Source organism: Pongo abelii, chromosome 11 (genome assembly GCF_028885655.2).
Source record: "Pongo abelii isolate AG06213 chromosome 11, NHGRI_mPonAbe1-v2.0_pri, whole genome shotgun sequence".
Taxonomy (NCBI): domain Eukaryota; kingdom Metazoa; phylum Chordata; class Mammalia; order Primates; family Hominidae; genus Pongo; species Pongo abelii.
In genome coordinates, this window is record NC_071996.2 from 108840541 (window position 1) to 108857960 (window position 17420).

General features: G+C 38.6%; 1 protein-coding gene across 11 annotated transcripts in view; it reads left to right on the top strand.

The window, feature by feature from the left end:
• PARD3B (par-3 family cell polarity regulator beta) overlaps nucleotides 1-17420 on the top strand; it is a 1076689-nt gene that overhangs the window by 995356 nt on the left and 63913 nt on the right. For all 11 annotated transcript variants that reach the window (XM_024243295.3, XM_024243296.3, XM_024243297.3 and 8 more), the window contains one exon: nucleotides 14451-14530. In XM_024243295.3, the coding sequence (XP_024099063.2) occupies nucleotides 14451-14530 (80 nt within the window). The remainder of the gene's footprint in view (nucleotides 1-14450; nucleotides 14531-17420) is intronic.

The window sequence follows — 17420 nt, forward strand, 5'->3', positions numbered from 1 at the left end:
GACATGTAGTAGACTATGTGTGAGATGTACTATGTGATTTATATGCATCATATCATTTAATGCTCATAACAATCGTCTGAGTGGGTATTATTAATCGCATTTACAGATGAGAGAAATAAGGCTCAAAAGTTAACTTGCCCAAGATCACAAAGTCAGTAAGTGGTAGAGCCAGAATTCAAATCCAACCACTATGCCACACTGTGTGCAGGCCTGAGACCAGTGCCTCTGGGTGTTCAATTAGAGACTCTTCATGCAGTTTCCAGTTAGAATTAATTAATGCTGGAATCAGACACGCATTAGGAATGATGGTGCTTTTAGGATTGTCTGACCTCCCGTCCCTGCCGTGTCATTCTCTTTGAGTGAAATAGTCTTATGAGGAATTCACAACACCTGCCTTTGTCCTGGTCAGGGCAGTGTTGCGGATTGAGTCAGATGATGTCTGAGAACATGCTTTGATCATTGCAAAACCCTGTATGAATATAGTATCTGACGATATATCACTCATTTAATATGTATGTAGGAACTAGACAGCAAGCACATTTTAAAAACAGGACAGGTAGTTTGAAAATCGGTTTAACCTTTTAGGTATCATCCTCTAGAGCAGGTGTGTGCACAGCCCCTCCAAGGCCATGGTCAGGGGCCCATCAGCATCCAAGCTTCAAAGCCAGCCGTTGCTGGTCACTCTGTCCTTTCCCCAGTGCCCGCCAGACTGTTCACGAAGTAGCAGCACAGCTGTCACAACTGATGACCAGCTGCTTTTTATTTTAACAATGGCTACTAAAACCCACAGTGAAGTATCCTTTGTATTATTTCCTCAATAGTTTAGATATCCGGTTCTGAAGCTTTGATCAGATCACTGAACACCGTCTCCAGACCCGAACCCCACCCCTCCCCCAGGTCATTGCACAGAGCAAACGTGTTCTGCTCAAGTGGCATCCTCAGATCTCCACTAGGTGGACTTCACAGAGCGGCCAAGTACGGTTAGATGTGACTCAGGTGAAGTTTTTTCAAAGCCATCTTAGCCAAAGAAGTATGAGGCTTTGATGTAGCCTTTCACTAGTTCGAAAGTAATTCAGGAACAGCGGGGAAAAGACTCAGCAGTTCTCTCCTTATATGCAAACTTTCCTCATTTTAGTATCACTACTCAGCTTGCAGGGAAGTCTGGGAGAGGGTTCCTAGAAACCCAACTAACCACGGACTGTGTCCTCCTCCACGGCATGTGAGTTGTGCGGCACCATCATGCTACATCCATGTCTTGGCTCATGTGAGACACTTGGGCTGATTTTTTGTTGTTGTTGTTGTTGCTTGCTGTGTATTTGCATAATTTTATATCCCGAGCAGAGTTCTTGATTTTGCAGGAGCATAATAAAAAAAAAAAACACACACACTGTGAATTGGCAAGTTTGAGGTTATGATTTGCAGCTGGTCTATCACTTCCTCTTACTGGAAGCTGCAGCTTAAAGTATTTTACAATTATCATATTTCACAGGACCTGGGCCTATGTTTGCATCTGCTCATCTTTTGGTTTTCCTTTTTAAAAAATACTCTCTTTTCACATTTTTTGGTAGAAAAATTGTCCAACACATTCATTTTATATATTTTTCTCTTCTGGGTATAAATTCATATGGTTCAATGCTATTGAAATCAAAACAGTCAATGCAGTGAGCCCTTTGGACAGGTTTTTGAGACTGAAAACAATGACAAAGCAAATTCTACCCGGGGTTGCAGTAATATTTCTAACCAGCCTCCTTTGTCCATTGTCATTATTTTGATTAAAAAGGTGTGTAGAAGCCACGGTGGTTTTTCAGCATGCAAAAATTATTGCAGAAACTTCCTCTATTAGTGCAAATTATTAGAGGATGGAAATGGTACTTGAGCAGCAAGAATGACATTAATTATGCGAAAAGCAGTCATATCTGGCAGTTGGCAAGCATGCATTATTCTTCAACAATCTTCCATGAGTTTGTGTTCAGCCAGCATTAGAAATCTAAAAGCTTTTAATTTTGGCAAAGTTTTCACAGGACTTGCACTTCCAGCTTCTAGATAAAAGATAATTTGGAAGGAAATTATGTTGATGAAATTGAAGAATTCAGTAATGAGTTCTGTGTAGATGAATCAATGCCCAATTAAATGATTATATCAAATCTACCTTTAAATGTTGACTTAAAATAATATTTTAAAGACATTGAAAGTAAGATGCTATATATACATGTAATCAGAAGAGCAAAGTCTGTGTTACCTATGCTGGTAGAGGAATGAAGTATTCTGATTGATCCATGAATTTGATTAATAGAAAGAAGTTTAGGACAGGAATTACCTGTACGCTAAGATTTAGAGTAGACTGCCGTAATCTAGCTTGTTTTCATAGTTTCCATTCTCTTTTGCAACTTTTCTCTGTTTCTCTGGGTTTTTTTCTCTTTCCCTATCTACACCCCTTTTTCCAGGCTCCCTTCTCTGTTTGAGAGTTTTAATGTTCACAGAATCTTTTTTTTTTTTTTTTTTTTGAGACGGAGTTTCGCTCTTGTTGCCCAGGCTGGAATGCAATGGCGTAATCTTGGTTCACTAAAACCTCCACCTCCTGGCTGCAAGCAATTCTCCTGTCTCAGCTTCCCAAGTAGCTGGAATTACAAGCGTGCACCACCACGCCCAGATAATTTTTTTATTTTTAGTAGAGACGGGGTTTTGCCATGTTGGCCAGGCTGGTCTCAAACTCCTGGCCTCAAGTGATTGCCCACCTCAGCCTCCCAAAGTGCTGGGATTACAGGCGTGAGCCACCATGCCCGGCCTATTTTTTTTTTTATCTACTACTTTATCCACCTGTTTTTTTCCCTTCATGGCAATGAGTACAGCCAATCGGAGCAATATCCTTTGTTTCATTCATTCAGTCAATCAGTATTTACTAAGCCCCTGCCATGTTTATGGCACTAACCTGATGATAGGCAGAGCTACCAAAACTGAAGAAACAGATATCCTGCCATAGGCAAAAAAGCACATGTTTGGCTGGCCAGACACGGTGGCTCACACCTGTAATCCCAGCACTTTGGGAGGCCGAGGTGGGTGGATTACTTGAGATCAGGAGTTCCAGGCCAGCGTGACCAACATGGTGAAACCTCATCTCTACTAAAAATATAAAATTAGCTGGGCATGATGGTGCATGCCTATAATCCCAGCTACTTGGGAGGCTGAGGCAGGAGAATAGCTTGAACCCGGGAGGCAGAGGTTGCAGTGAGCTGAGATCGCGCCACTGCACTCCAGCCTGGGCAACAAGAGTGAAACTCTGTCTCAAAAAAAAAGAAAAAAAAAGTATATGTTTGGGATCCATAAAATTCTTAATAAGATCAATAAGATGATTGAGCACGCATAAGAAGGACAAGATAAAGCTGGAAAGTTAGGTTGCTATGGGTTACTAAAAGCCTTGCATGCCAGACAAAGAGGCTGAGTTTTTTTTCTCTAGTTAACAGGAAACTATTCAGTAGTTTGTGTTTGTGTGTGTGTGTGTGTGTGTGTGTGTGTGTGTGTGTACATATGTATGTGTGCTTATTTGGTTTGGTTTTCCAAACCAGGTTTTGACATAAGAACATTCAGTTTTCAGAAGGTTATCTGTTCAGTTCTTCCTTTCTCCTCAACTTATCTTCATTCATCTTCCTACAACTTGAACTCAGCTGCTGCAGTCATCACAAAATAATTTGGTTAATATAAATTTGGGGAAAATGCCTGTCTGATTCCAGCATGAATGGTAGGACAGATCTGATAATGTTGTGACTCCAGTAAACACTGCATAATGAGGTAGCCGTTCCATCCAACAGTAGTTGTGTGCTCAGTAATTCATCCTATTTATACAGTTCCTCTCCTTGTCCACTGTTACTCTGAGCTCATAGCAATCTTTCCTCACGCTAAGCAGTTACATAATTTAGATTCCAAATGGTTTTGATTTATACTCCAGATCCGGGTTCAAATCTAAATTGTTAGACTATTTATAGTTTATTTTTTATTTTGTAAGGAATATGAAAAGCCAGGACTATGTAAACAAAAGAAATGTGGCAGTCTTAATAAGACATAACCATAAAACAGATGTCATGAGGGTAAAGCTCCCTTGAAAACATTTTGATAGTATGTTTTCTATGATTTAACAGATTTGGACCAAAAATCTAGCATGGAATCTGATTCATTCTTTCTGTTAACTTCCACTGCATAGATGTTTGAGACATCTATTTCATTGGCTCAGTAAATATTAATGAACAGAGTGATACAAAGATGATATGCCAGGCCTTGAGAATGCAATGGTGCCAAAAGGAGGCATTGTGTTAGCACTCAGGAAGCTTACAATCTGAGATCTTAGGTAAACCAGATTAATAGACTGACACCATGTATGAATAACTGAAAAAAAAACTGTACATAAACCAGGCTATTTTTATAACACATATCTCCTTATTAGGAAACACTTTGGCTATACCAAAAAATTAGTATATATACAAATATTAATGCCTCCAGCTATAAGAAATAAATATTACTAGGCCATTGGAGTTCAGTGATATGGCTAAGAAGACCACAAACACACTGAGAATACTTGCAGACAGTCACAGACTATTTTACATGTCCCATCGCATCACCACCATAGGTTCATTTGAACTTTCCGGTCCTTCATCTCAGTTCTTCATTTAGGAAACAGAGTGACAGTAACTATATGATCACCACCAACATATGAGCAGCATTGTCGGGGAGAAATGTTGCTTTGGGGTCAGACACATCTCAGTTCAAATCCTGGCTTTGCCACTGTGTAACCCTTAAGCAAGTCTCTTGATCTCTGAACTCTCATTTCCTCATGTGTGAAATGAGGCAGAGATGGAAATGGTAGCACTGATTGCAGCTCATGATACTGATAGTGGAGTGTTCTAGAGATTCCTTTCTTTCTGGTAATTGTAAATGGAAGAGACCAGAACTTGCCCACTGGCTGAAATAGATACAAAATATTCAGCTTTTCCAAATGTTTCTTTTTTCTATGTTTGGTCTTTATAAATGGAAGTACACCTAAAATATGCTAGAGAGCTTGGTTAAGGAATATGCTTTATAGAGTTTGTCAGCTAAAAGGGATAGTATAAGAAATAATATGAACTAGTATATCATTTAAGAATTGAACATATTTTGAGGGTTAGCATTGTCTGTTTTGGGGTGAGTGAATAACACTGTCAGAGTGTACAATAAAACAAAACAGCAAGGCGTAAATGACTCATGGAGTACATCCATGAAACAATTAGAAACCAAATTTAGTAAGTACTAGATATTAGCATCTAGTGATTAATATCACTAAGATTACATCAAATTCCTGTGTACTCTGCTCCTGGAGAATACAAGACAGGTGACAGATTTCTTAGGAAATGCTTTTCCTAATGCCTTTTTCTTTTCATCAGACCTTTGTCTTTTTTCAAGTATGAGTTTACATTTTAGCCAGTGTTACAATATCTCTATTTGTAGGTAGACAGATGGGGGATAGGAAATGAGGAATGGTGTCTGGCTCTTTAATTAAAGACATAGAGCCAGAGTTTGCTCTTCAAGCTTGTTGGCAAGGCACATACGCACACGTGCACATACACACACATACACACACAAAGTGCATCTGATAGATGAAGCCAAATTTGTAAAATTGTATCCACAATCATAGTTTCTATGGTAACTGTATCTTAGGCCCAGACACAAACAGAGCTGGCAGGAGATGTCTGATTTTATTTTCTGCTAAGACAATCATAACAGACACAGTTCGGGTTATTAAGATGCCATAGCCCAGTGTACATGCAGCTAGTACTTGGATGGTGCTACCATAAGATTTCATGCTTAAATCCCAATAAATACTTTATAATTTCATAATTTGCAGGTTGCTTTTCTGTCATTCTGCTATAAAATCATCATGTGCCTGCACACAGTTACTATATTAATGAGGTGTTAGTGGTCAACATAAATGTGGAAATGATGCAAGATAACTTTTATAAATGTGCACAGGTTAGAAGGGACTTCCAGGATGTCTGTTTTAACCCTGACATGTTACAAGGAAGGAAAATGTAGGCACAGTATGGTTAAAAGACTTATCCAAGAGTTATTTTAAAAATATTTTATTTGCTGTATTTTTTAAACTAGCAGATGTTCTAGACTAGTCTATAAGCTGAATACCCAGTTATTTCGCAAAATTACTGAAATCAAATTACAGAAAACAAACACTTCAGAAACAATAGTTTGAATGAGTGTGTGTTCTTTTGCCTCTCTGGATGGCATATTTGTAAATACGTAGCTCAGGCATATTATACCACATATTGCTGAAGATGAATAATTAAACATCCTATTTTGATGAGTTTCCTTTTGTTTAAATAGAGCATTTCCCTTAGTTCCCCTAGAAACATATAGCATTTTAGCAAAAGTCTTAATATTAGAAGATGCTGAAAGCCAAGTTTATAACTTTTTAGAAGTTTTTATTGTGTTGATTCCTTTAAACATCTTCCAGCCAAATCTATAACTAGGTAAGAGCAATGGAATTAGAAGAAAGCTTTTGGAAATGTGGAACACTTCTCCAAAATATCTGTCATGATACCAACTTGAAAGGCATGTTTCCTAAAATGGCATCTAAATTTTTATACTTTGCATCTTAATCTTATGATGTGTCTGGCAGCATGAAACTCATTTTTTTTGTAATGGATCTAAGTAAGACATATTTGTAAATGAGGATGTTATATATAGGTGAATAAGCCGTATTGCAACTTTGCTTGGCCTCTCCATCACAGCAGCTTTTTAATTTCCTCAGGAAAACTGGCTTAGAGGACATAAATTACAAGATTGGCAAAAATGTGTCCTAACCTATAGAAACTGGAAAACATGTTAATTTTGAATTGTTTCCACTTTTCATCAGGAGACATTTGCAGAAAAATCTTGTGTAATTTATTCTTTTATTTTTAATGAATTGTTAAAAAAATGTTTGAAAAGGCATTATATCTTCTCTTCTGCCATTAATCTACAAATGGGGAATATTGGGAGGTTAAATGGCCTCTTTAGGATATTGCTTTATGAAACTGCTGATTCTAGCAATGCCAGGCTAGAAATACATACTAATTTAAGGAACCATGAATGTAAGCAGCAAGCTCTTTGCTTTTGTAGAGAAAAGACTAATAGCTTTATTTTAACAAGGCTCTTAACACCCCAGCCGGCAGCAGGCATTGAGTGAAAGAAATTGGGGGAACTCCCATGGACTAAAAGCACCTTAATTCAACATTCCTTCCAAATACCAAGCCCTCCTGATAGGCTTGTCACAGGCTGTCATAATCCAGCCAAAGAGGGTCACTATGTGCAAGGCGCACCAAGGTATGAGCACTTTAAATTGTTTTGATTAAACTCGCTGAAGTTTCACTTCCTGAGCTATATTAGTAAAGGAAAGATAAATAGGCCCCAAATCCAGGCGTAAGTTCTAACGTTACACTGTTGTGTAAAAGGCTAGATTTCTGTTATGGCTTAAGTCAAGATTGTTTCTGTCAGACATGTATTTAGGTCATTACATTAAAAAGAAAAAAAAAAAAAACCCTGCATGATACCAAGTAAGATAAAGGGATTTAAAAAAAATTAATTGGATCGAAGCCGCTGACCTTATTTTTTTTTGATGAGGAAGATTACCTAATAAGGAATTCTTCAAGCAGGAATATTTCTGAGCCTTGTTGAGCACAGAGAAAAATGAGAAGTGAGCTTATAAATGCCTGTGTCCATTTTTTCTCCCTCACTCCCTCTTCAAGTCGTCTAACTTCCTAAGGACTTAACCACAACTTCTTAAAATTGGCTTCCCTTTAGCATCCCTCTATCTGCTCCATTTGCAGCTCTTTGTAAGAATATTTGCACCCAACACACTAATCTATATTGCCACCATTTCTAACCAGAGGATTAAAAATTGGTCAAATTCTAGGAGTAGATTACATGAATTATGATTTCTCCATATAATGGGATATTATATAGCCATTAAAAATCATGTTTTAAAATATATTCAATAGCATACAAAACTGTCAATAATAAACAGATGAGAAAACAGCTCTATATGCCATTAAAATATGTATGTGTTTATAAATGTTAACAGAGGTCATTTTTGGGTGGTTTTCCACAATAATCATTTAATGGAGAAAAAAGCGATTAAATCTGTTTTTTTGATAATGGAACAGAAATGTATCCCCACCATTTCCATTAACTAACATTGTATCCCTGAGGGAGAGGACTTTTTCTCATCTCTATGTCTTATGTACTTCACATGTTACTCTACCTAGGAGACACTAATACATGTTTACATATTTGAAAGTATTAATCCCATTCCATAAGCGTGACAGCATAAGACAGTACAATCAGTAGTTATTTATTAGAAAACTAGAAAGGTTTTCAGCACCAGAGAGCCTGGCTTTCTCTCCCCATCAATCCACCGAAATCACTCTCAATAAACCACCAATCACCATCTCATTGCCGATTCCAAAAAAATATTTTTGCAGACTTTATAGTGGTCTCTGTTCAGTTGCAGAGAACAACATCTACTGTAGCTTAAGAAAGAATAAATTTATTATAGCATAGTAATGAGCTTATAGAACCATAAGGGATGTTAAAGAAAAGAATTCTTGGATAAGCTTTCAGGAATGATTTTTCCAAGCCACACTCCAGAACTGAGCTACTGGGGGAGCTGTTGCTATTTCTATGTAGGAAGTTTTAGACTGCAGAGCCACACAATGCTCATATCAGGAGCCACCATGATTAGGAAGATGTCACAATCAGGAAGCCACCTCTCCTGCCACCAATTCTAAGACCATCTATAAAAGTTACATTTCACTCCCCAAACTAGCAATGTTACAGCTGCTAAAGCTGCCACAGGAAAACCAAGCATACCTCTCATTTAGTCAGTCTTGCCATGATAAACAGTGGAAGTATGGCCACTGCCTCAATTCTATTTCCCAAATGTTATGGCCTAACTTAAATCATGCCAGTACATTGGCTGCAAGGGAATCCAGAGAAAGGTAGTTTGTAGCTTTCCAGGCTCTGTAATTCAAGGTGACACTCTACAAGAAGGGTGGATTGGGTGAAGTGCAGTAACACACAGTCCCTGTCTTACTGAACCTCTTGACTGTTCTGACACTGTTGAACACTCCCTTCATGGAATTCTTTTCTTGGTTTCTACAGTAAAACGTTTTCCTGGTTTCTTCTGAACCAACTACTTTTTCTCTTCCTGGGTTCAGTGTTTTTGGCCTGCCCTTTAAATGACGGTGTTCCTGAGAATAGTATTAGTGTTCCTCTCTCTTCTCATTTGTCTTTTCTTTTATTTGGTCCCTACAGACTCTTCCTGGGCATTCTTTTCCAAGCTTTCCGGTACCATCTGTATGCTGAACGTTTCCCAATACTACATCTCTAGTCCAGACTTCTCTAAGTTGCAAACCATTATACTCAATGATCAGACATCTCCATTGAATGTCTCAAGTCAGTTTAATATGTCTAGCTATTCCCTCCTCCCACCTCTACTGCAAAATCTGTTCTTCATTTATTCCTGTTTTGGTGAGTATTACCAAAAGCATGTAGTTGCTAAGCTCAGAAACTTGGACATTATTCTAAATACACCACTCCCTTTAACCCACAGTCAATCCTATTGATCTTACCTCTTTAAAATCCTAATGATACTCTCTTGTCTTCATCCTTTGAAAAACCCTCTAGTTTATGCTCTTACAATCTCTGGCTCAGACCTTCACTGAATTCTCCAAGTTATGGCAAGAATAATCTTAAAAGCTATATATTCCCAGAAGAGAAAATACAAGAAAATCTAGATGACCTAGGGTTTGATGATGATTTTTTCGATATAAGACCAAAGGCATGATCTGTGAAAGATAAAATTAATATGTTGAACTTTATTAAAATTAAAAAATTTTGCTCTGTGGAAGACACTGCCAAGAGAATGAGGAGAGAAGCTACAGATGGGGAGAAAACGTTTGCGAAAGGCACATCTGATAGTGAAGTACCCAAAATATAGAAAGAAATCTTAAAACTCAACAAGAAAACAACCTAAATAAAAAATGGGCCAAAGACCGCAAGGGATCCCTGACCAAAGAAGATATACATATGGCAAATAAGACTGTGAAAAGATGTTCTACATCACATGTCATCAAGGAAATGGCAAAACAACGAGATATGACTACACACCTATTAGAATGGCTACAATTGGGAACACTGACCACACCAAATGCTGACAAGGAAGTGGAACACCAGGAACTCTCATTCACCAGGAACTTTCATTCATTGAATTCTGGTGGGAATTCAAAATGGTATCACTACTTTAGAAGACAATTTGGTGGTTTCTTACGAAACTAAACATAGTCTCACCGTATGATCCAGCAATCACCTTCCTTAGTATTTACCCGAAGGAGTTGAAAACTGACATCCACACAAAAACCTGCACATAAATGTTTACGTCTTTATTCATAATTGCCAAAATTTGGAGGCAACCAAGATGCATTTGAGTGCATCTTGTTTGATGACTAAATAAACTGTGCTACATCTGGACCCTGGAATATTACTTAGCCTTGGAAAGAAATGAGCTATCAAGCCATGAAAAAGCATGAAGCAAACTTAAATGCATATTACCAAGTAAAAGAAGCCAATCTGAAAAGAATGCATACTGTGTGCCACCAACTATATGACACTCTGGAATTGACTATGAAAAGAGTAAAAAGATCATTGGTTACTAGGCCCTGGGGGAAGGAGTGATGAATAGGCAGAGCACTTAAGATGTTTAGGGCCACAAAAATTCTCTGTATGGTACAGAAGTGATGAATACATGCCATTATACACTTGTCCAAACCTGTAGAGTGAGTAACACCTAGAGACAGCCCTAATGTAAACTATGGGCTATGAGTGATTATAATGTGTCAATGTAGGTTAGTGAGTTGTAACAGTTGTAGCACACTGGTGGGCATGCGGGTAATGAAGGAGGCTATGCATGTGTAGGGGTGGGACTATATGGAAATCTGTATGCCGCCTTAATTTTTTTGTGAGCCTAAAACTGCTCTAAACACTAGTTTCTTTTTAAAAATTGCAGTGGTGGTGGTAACAGTAATAGCCACAGTAGTAGCAACAATAGTATAGTTGCTAGTTAGTAGTATTCTTTTCTTCATACCTTGTTTCTACCTTTGCAAAATCTTCAAATTCCCTGAAGACACAGTGCTTTCGTTATGCCTCCATGGTTTTTCACTTTTGTGCTCTTTACTTGAATGGCTTATCCTAGTACTCCTACACCCTTCTGCCCCAGAAAAACTCCTCCTCATCCATATTCAGGTTTGAGATGACGCTTCAACACCCGTATGACGCTGTCTTCAACTCTCCCAGGTGGACTTTGGAATTTGTTCCTGCAGACTCCCACTGCCTCCTTCCTCAGACTTCCACAGTGATCTCATTGTACCATAATTGTTTGCAGGCCTGTTTCCATGAGGAGACCCGCTGGATTTCTCTTTGCTTTGAATACAGTGAATGACTGCATTAATGATGTTGCAGTATCAATGGAGAAACATACAAAGATATACACAATTAGTGAAGGACAGAATAATTTCTTATATGCAAGCTTGCTGCCTATCTTTTGAAGACTGGCCCAAGTTCTGGTACTTCCATGAAGTTTTTCCTGACACCTCCAGGCCTCATCTGTGCTACTGCTGATAACATCCTGAATGGCACTTGAAAATACATTATCCTATTTCATTCTTTGGTTATTTCAGTTTGAATGCTGTTTTCCCAAAAAAGACAGAAAATCCCTTAAGAATAAGGATCACCTTACATTTCATAGAATCTTATATGCTGTTGGGTATATTTCATAGGTGTGTGTATGTGTACTATATATAAACACATATATGTATATACATGCAAATATACATATATATGCATACTTATATGTATATATGTATATTTTATGTATATTTGAATATTTTATATGTATATTTGTATGTATATATACATAATCATGTTATAAATACATATAATTATGTGTGTGTGTGTGTGTGTGTGTGTGTGTGTATATATATATATATATATACACACATATATATATATATATATACACACATATATATATATATATATATATACACACATAATCTGTTCCTCGAGGCACCAGAACAGTAACAGGCATGTGGTCTCCTCAAGGCAACAGAATACTGACTGCTATTATCATTATGCCAGGACAGTTCTGGATAACAGTGCTAAAACTATTAAGTTGGAACTTTATAGCTACAAGAAAAAGTTCAGTTGGAATATCCAGAGCTATGCTATGGATACATAAGCATAGTGATTTTCCAACAATCACAATTAATAACCTTCAGCATAGTATTGATATTTGCAGGAATTCTCTTTCCATAAGAACTAGTTTAAAAACACAAGAAAGCAAACCTTAGGTAGGAATGGGTGAGGTCAATGTTTCTGTCCTTCACTTCTTCCTTTTTTCTTTTTTTTTTTTTTTAATCCCCTGTCTGTCACCATCCTTGCCTCTGGTTTTGGTAGAAAGTTCAGAAATTTAAACCAAGGCTTTTACCCTACTGCAGAGAATTCTCAATCTCTCTGTCTGTGATTGCTTTAAAGATGTACAGTCTTCATCCCTACCTGCGTAGTAGCTCACTGGACTCGTGCCCTCTCAGATAACCCCAGTGTCTCCTGTTCCACCTACTGATGAAATATAAAGAGGTTTTATAGGACACACTCTAAAGGTCCTCCCACAATAATTAAACACCAAGAATAGTCTTTCTTAATCTAAGTGCATGTGTGTACTTGTTTTGCAACATCTCTCCCCATATCCCCAACCCCATATACACACTCTGCACAAGCTGGGATGGAATGGTGGTTTTATGGAGAGCTGGGACTTTTGGTAAGAAGAAAATAACTTCCAGGTGGTTGAGTACCGCCTAGAAAAATTTTCCCTACTGACCTTGACACTGTTAGTTCCTTCCTGTGCTTACTGGCAAAATCTCGTCCTTCCAACCTGATAGTCCAGGTTTTCTGTTTACTCCTTCCATGCCCATGTGTGAGGAATACCCAAGAGCAAAAGCAAGCACATGAGTGGTCCATGTGATACCAAGTGTGTTGAGGTGAACAGGTGGGGCATCAATCAGTCATCAAGTACTTTTAAATACCTGTTATGTGTTCGTCCTGTTTTTAGTTGGTATGATAGCTACAGAAGGATGAGATACAATATCTTTTCATTAAGAAACCAACACACAGTACTGAAAACCTACTGGGGCCAGTCACTGCCCTTTAGGATCTCAGAGGCTGATGGAAAAGACTCCAAGAGAGGTAAACACAGGACCTGCAGAGGAAGGGACAAAAACAATAAAGACCAACACTAGATAGAAAACAGTTCATCACTTATGGGTGGCCATTCGTAAGAGAGAGAGAACTGAGGTTCAGGGTGGTCAGAGGAGGGCATCATGGATGCTGTGGAGTAGACAGTTGATTGTCAGCAACCCCTGTTAGTAAAGAAAGGTTTTATAGAAAAGGTGCTTTTATTTATTTGTTTATTTATTTATTTATTTATTTTGAGACAAAGTCTCACTATGTCAACCAGACTGGAGTGCAGTGGCACGATGTGGGCTAACTGCAACCTCTGCCTCCCGGGTTCAAGTGATTCTCCTGCCTCAGCCTCCTGAGTAACTGGGACTACAGGTGTGTGCCACCACACCCGGCTAATTTTTGTATTTTCAGCAGAGATGGGGTTTCACTATGTTGGCCAGTCTGGTCTCAAACTCCTGACCTCAGGCGATTCACCCCACTCTTGACCTCCCAACAAAGTGCTGGGATTGCAGGCGTGAGCCACCGCACCCAGCCAGAAACGGTGCTTTTAAAAATATGGTCTTTTCACAGCCAAGAAGAACTATAATGGCGTGAAAACTAAATGTAACATACTGGATGGGATCCAGGGACAGAAAAATAGCATTAGTTAAAAATCTAAATAAACTATAGACTTTAGTTAACAGTAATGTATCAATATGGATTAATTGTAAGAAATGTGCCATACTAACGTCAGCTAGCGATAAGAGGGAAACTGGGTACAGGATGTATGGGACACCTCTATACTACCTGTTCAATGTTTCTGTAAACCTAAAACTATTCTAAAAAACTAAAATCGGTTTTAAAAAAAGAAGAATAAGAAGAAAATGGTCTAGCATCCTACAGAATATTCTTGGCATGGGGACATGAGGGAGTCAGTTTGACAGTGACCCTTTTTTGAAAGAAGTGACTTTGTTGTTAAATGCCATGTTTGTGGCTTGATCATCAATTCTTATAGCAATGTGGAGTTCTTGCTTGCTTTTCCGTGGTTGATTTTTGGCAGGCAGTAACAGCATTTGTGCACTGATTATAATTTCGAGATGCATTGTCAGTAACCAGGGTGTATAATGGATCTTCATCTCTAATTACTTTTCTCTCTACAGGTGCCTGGAAAGGGTCCAGATGGGAATGCACACAACCTCCGCTTTGAAGGGATGGAGAGGCAGTACGCATCCTTACCCAGGTAGATCACGGAGAGGTCTCCCATCTCCAGCTCACCTACAAATGAAGTCTTTAGAGAAGTCTACGTGAAATAGAAATCTGGCTTTGAAATAGGGAATATGTTGTAATTTTGCCTTGCTGCCGTCTGCTGTAGCCCTAGTTCCATCTTCACAAATGTGCTAATAATTGAAACACTTGTGGGTTATTTTTAAGGGGAGAAAATAGTATATCATTGCAATTGAATGTGTCAGCAAGAATATTGGATACTAAATGGAAATCCTAAGCCATTGCTATAAAAATGATATCGAACATCCTGCACCAAGCTTAGAGACAATCAAATAGTAAATCCTCTGTCCTAGGAGTTACGCACAAGGAATGGCGGGCCAGTCTTAAGCTTGGAGTTTCATGTGGGTGTTAAGAAACAGGAAAGAAATGTGAACTTAGGAAGGTGTTCTTTGCCTGATTTAGAATCTGACCTTGTTCTCAAGGCAATAAGCAAATATTGCTGAGAGGCACAGACCCAGTGGAGGAAAGAAACAACTGCATGGGAAAAGTTTGCTGGGCCACCCTGGCCTGACATGATCCACTCATACTGTAACTCAACACCCTTGAAAATGAGATACAGTTCTCAAAACTTGTGCTGTTATTGGTGAGATGAAGAGGAATTTTAGTTTGCTATCAGTAGCACATGACAAAGAATCAGCTTTTCCAAGAGTACATGCAGTCCAGCTACGATGGGAGTTAGGTGAGGTGAGAGTGTGGGAATTAATGCATCCAAAAGAGAAACAAAGTAAGGTTAATGCCAGGCAGAAAGTTGCAGTGTTTTCAAATATTGCCTTTTAAAGGGGTGGGGGAAAGACTCAAAGTAGAGCTTTTTTATCAAAGCTGAGCTGTTAAAGTGCCAACTCAGAGATGGAGTGACTGTTTGACATTGTATGTTGACTGTACCTGTGTGTGTGATTTTACAAAAGAACACCCTGAACATTACAACAGGCAAAGCCAAAGTGACCATCTGCTTTTATAAATAGTATGTTATTTTCAAAAGTAATAAAATTTCAAATCTAGCAGAGAAGCTATTTTGTCCTGATTAGGCAGGACACCCAAAATACAATATTTTTAAAGCTTTTATAAAGTTATGTTCTATTTATCTTCCTGTTTTCTTTTAATAGGTGTTGTCTAATAAGTTTTTCTTATTTATGATTAGCTTTCTGTTTCTATTTTCCTTGGCTTAGTACAACTGGCCCTCAGTATCTATGGGTTTCACATCCATGGATTCAATCAACCTCAGATCGAAAATATCCAAGAAAAAAAAGACAGTCACAATGGTACTCATCATGTACAAACTTTTTTCCATGTCATTATTCCCGAAACAGTACAGTATAACAACTATTTGCATAGCCTTTACATTGTACTCAGTATTATAAGTAATCTAGGGATGATATAACGTGTATGGGAAGATGTGCATAGGTTATATACTAATACAATTCCATTTTATATCAAGGACTTGAGCATCTGTGGATTCTGGTATCTGAGGTCAGGGGCCAGGGTGGAGGAGGTGCAGTCCTGGAACCATTCCCGCAAGGAATGGGGAATCATCCCCAAGGGACGGTTACATTTTGTTTCATTTAAAAAATGGAAGTAGTTTCCAAAAATTTGTTTTACATATAAGATTTCCGGCTTTCACTGTTGAAGTATATGGAAATTGTGGTTAAGGCAGATGGAAAATAGAATGTTCTTATGAGAGGGAGTAAAAAAAGGAAAACTGGAAACAGTTTAAAATCTTCCTGACCAATCTGCACTCAGAGTGCAGAAATTGAGTTTTTGGGTAAAATTCAAAGGCACAGAAATAGCATTTAAAATTCTATAAATTTTACTCATTCATTCATTCATTCACCATGTATCTGGTGATCACCTAGTATGTACCAGGCCCTGAGAATATGGAAACTGGAGGCACAGTCCCAGTCCATCCTCAGGACTCTACTGTTAGCAAAGGAGTCAAGCAAATCAGCCTTTTACGGTAGTACAACCAATGCTTCTGTTTGTAATTATTAAAGTCTTCTGAATTTCCAACTCTTGTTTATTTTCACTAATCCCTGAAATACTCACTCATGGCTGACTCTAAACAAGTATATTTTAGGACTAAATACTGTGGTGGGGGTTTTCTGACAAAGATAATACATTTATGCTGCTTATGGCTCTTTATGAATGTATGAATTGACAAAATCCCGCCAGCCCCAGAATAAAACTGTAGCTGAAAGGGAAGCATCTCTAACTGGAAATAATTCTGGCAAAAAGTTCACTCACCCACATACACAATGGTAGGAACAATTAGTTGCATGTGCAAACAGACCTTTGCAGCTACCTGGCAACCAGAGGCAGCCATGGTGGAGAATAAACAGGGCTCAGATAAATGCAAGGGGAACCCCTGGCAGTGGCTTTTAAATGGGGATGCTGCATCCCAACATCTAAAGAGGAGATGCAAAGCTTCCTCCCAGGCATTGCACCCTGGTCCATGGGTGGGGGGGGCTCCAAATTAAACTAATGAGATGCAGAAAGCAGAGGCCAGAGACATACTGCTGGCTTCTGAAAAGGTATGCAGATGCTGCTCTGAGTGCCGGTGACATTTACCCTGGTTTTCTTGTCTTTCCCCCTGGAGATTTTACTGTCCACTTAATTGAATCACACCAGCTCCACTGCTGTCTCCTTTTGCCAGGAGAGTGAGGCGAGCACATCTCGGTAGGCACCAGATCCCTCTTCATCACAGAGGCAGGGAGCTTTGAAATATTTATGGAGTTAAATTTTTAATTAAAACTTGGAATAAATCCATCTATAGGAAGTCGGTGGCCAACCTTATAGAGAACTTAATATGCTACTGACTGATTGGGTTCCTATGTTGTTTGTGCAATGCTTCG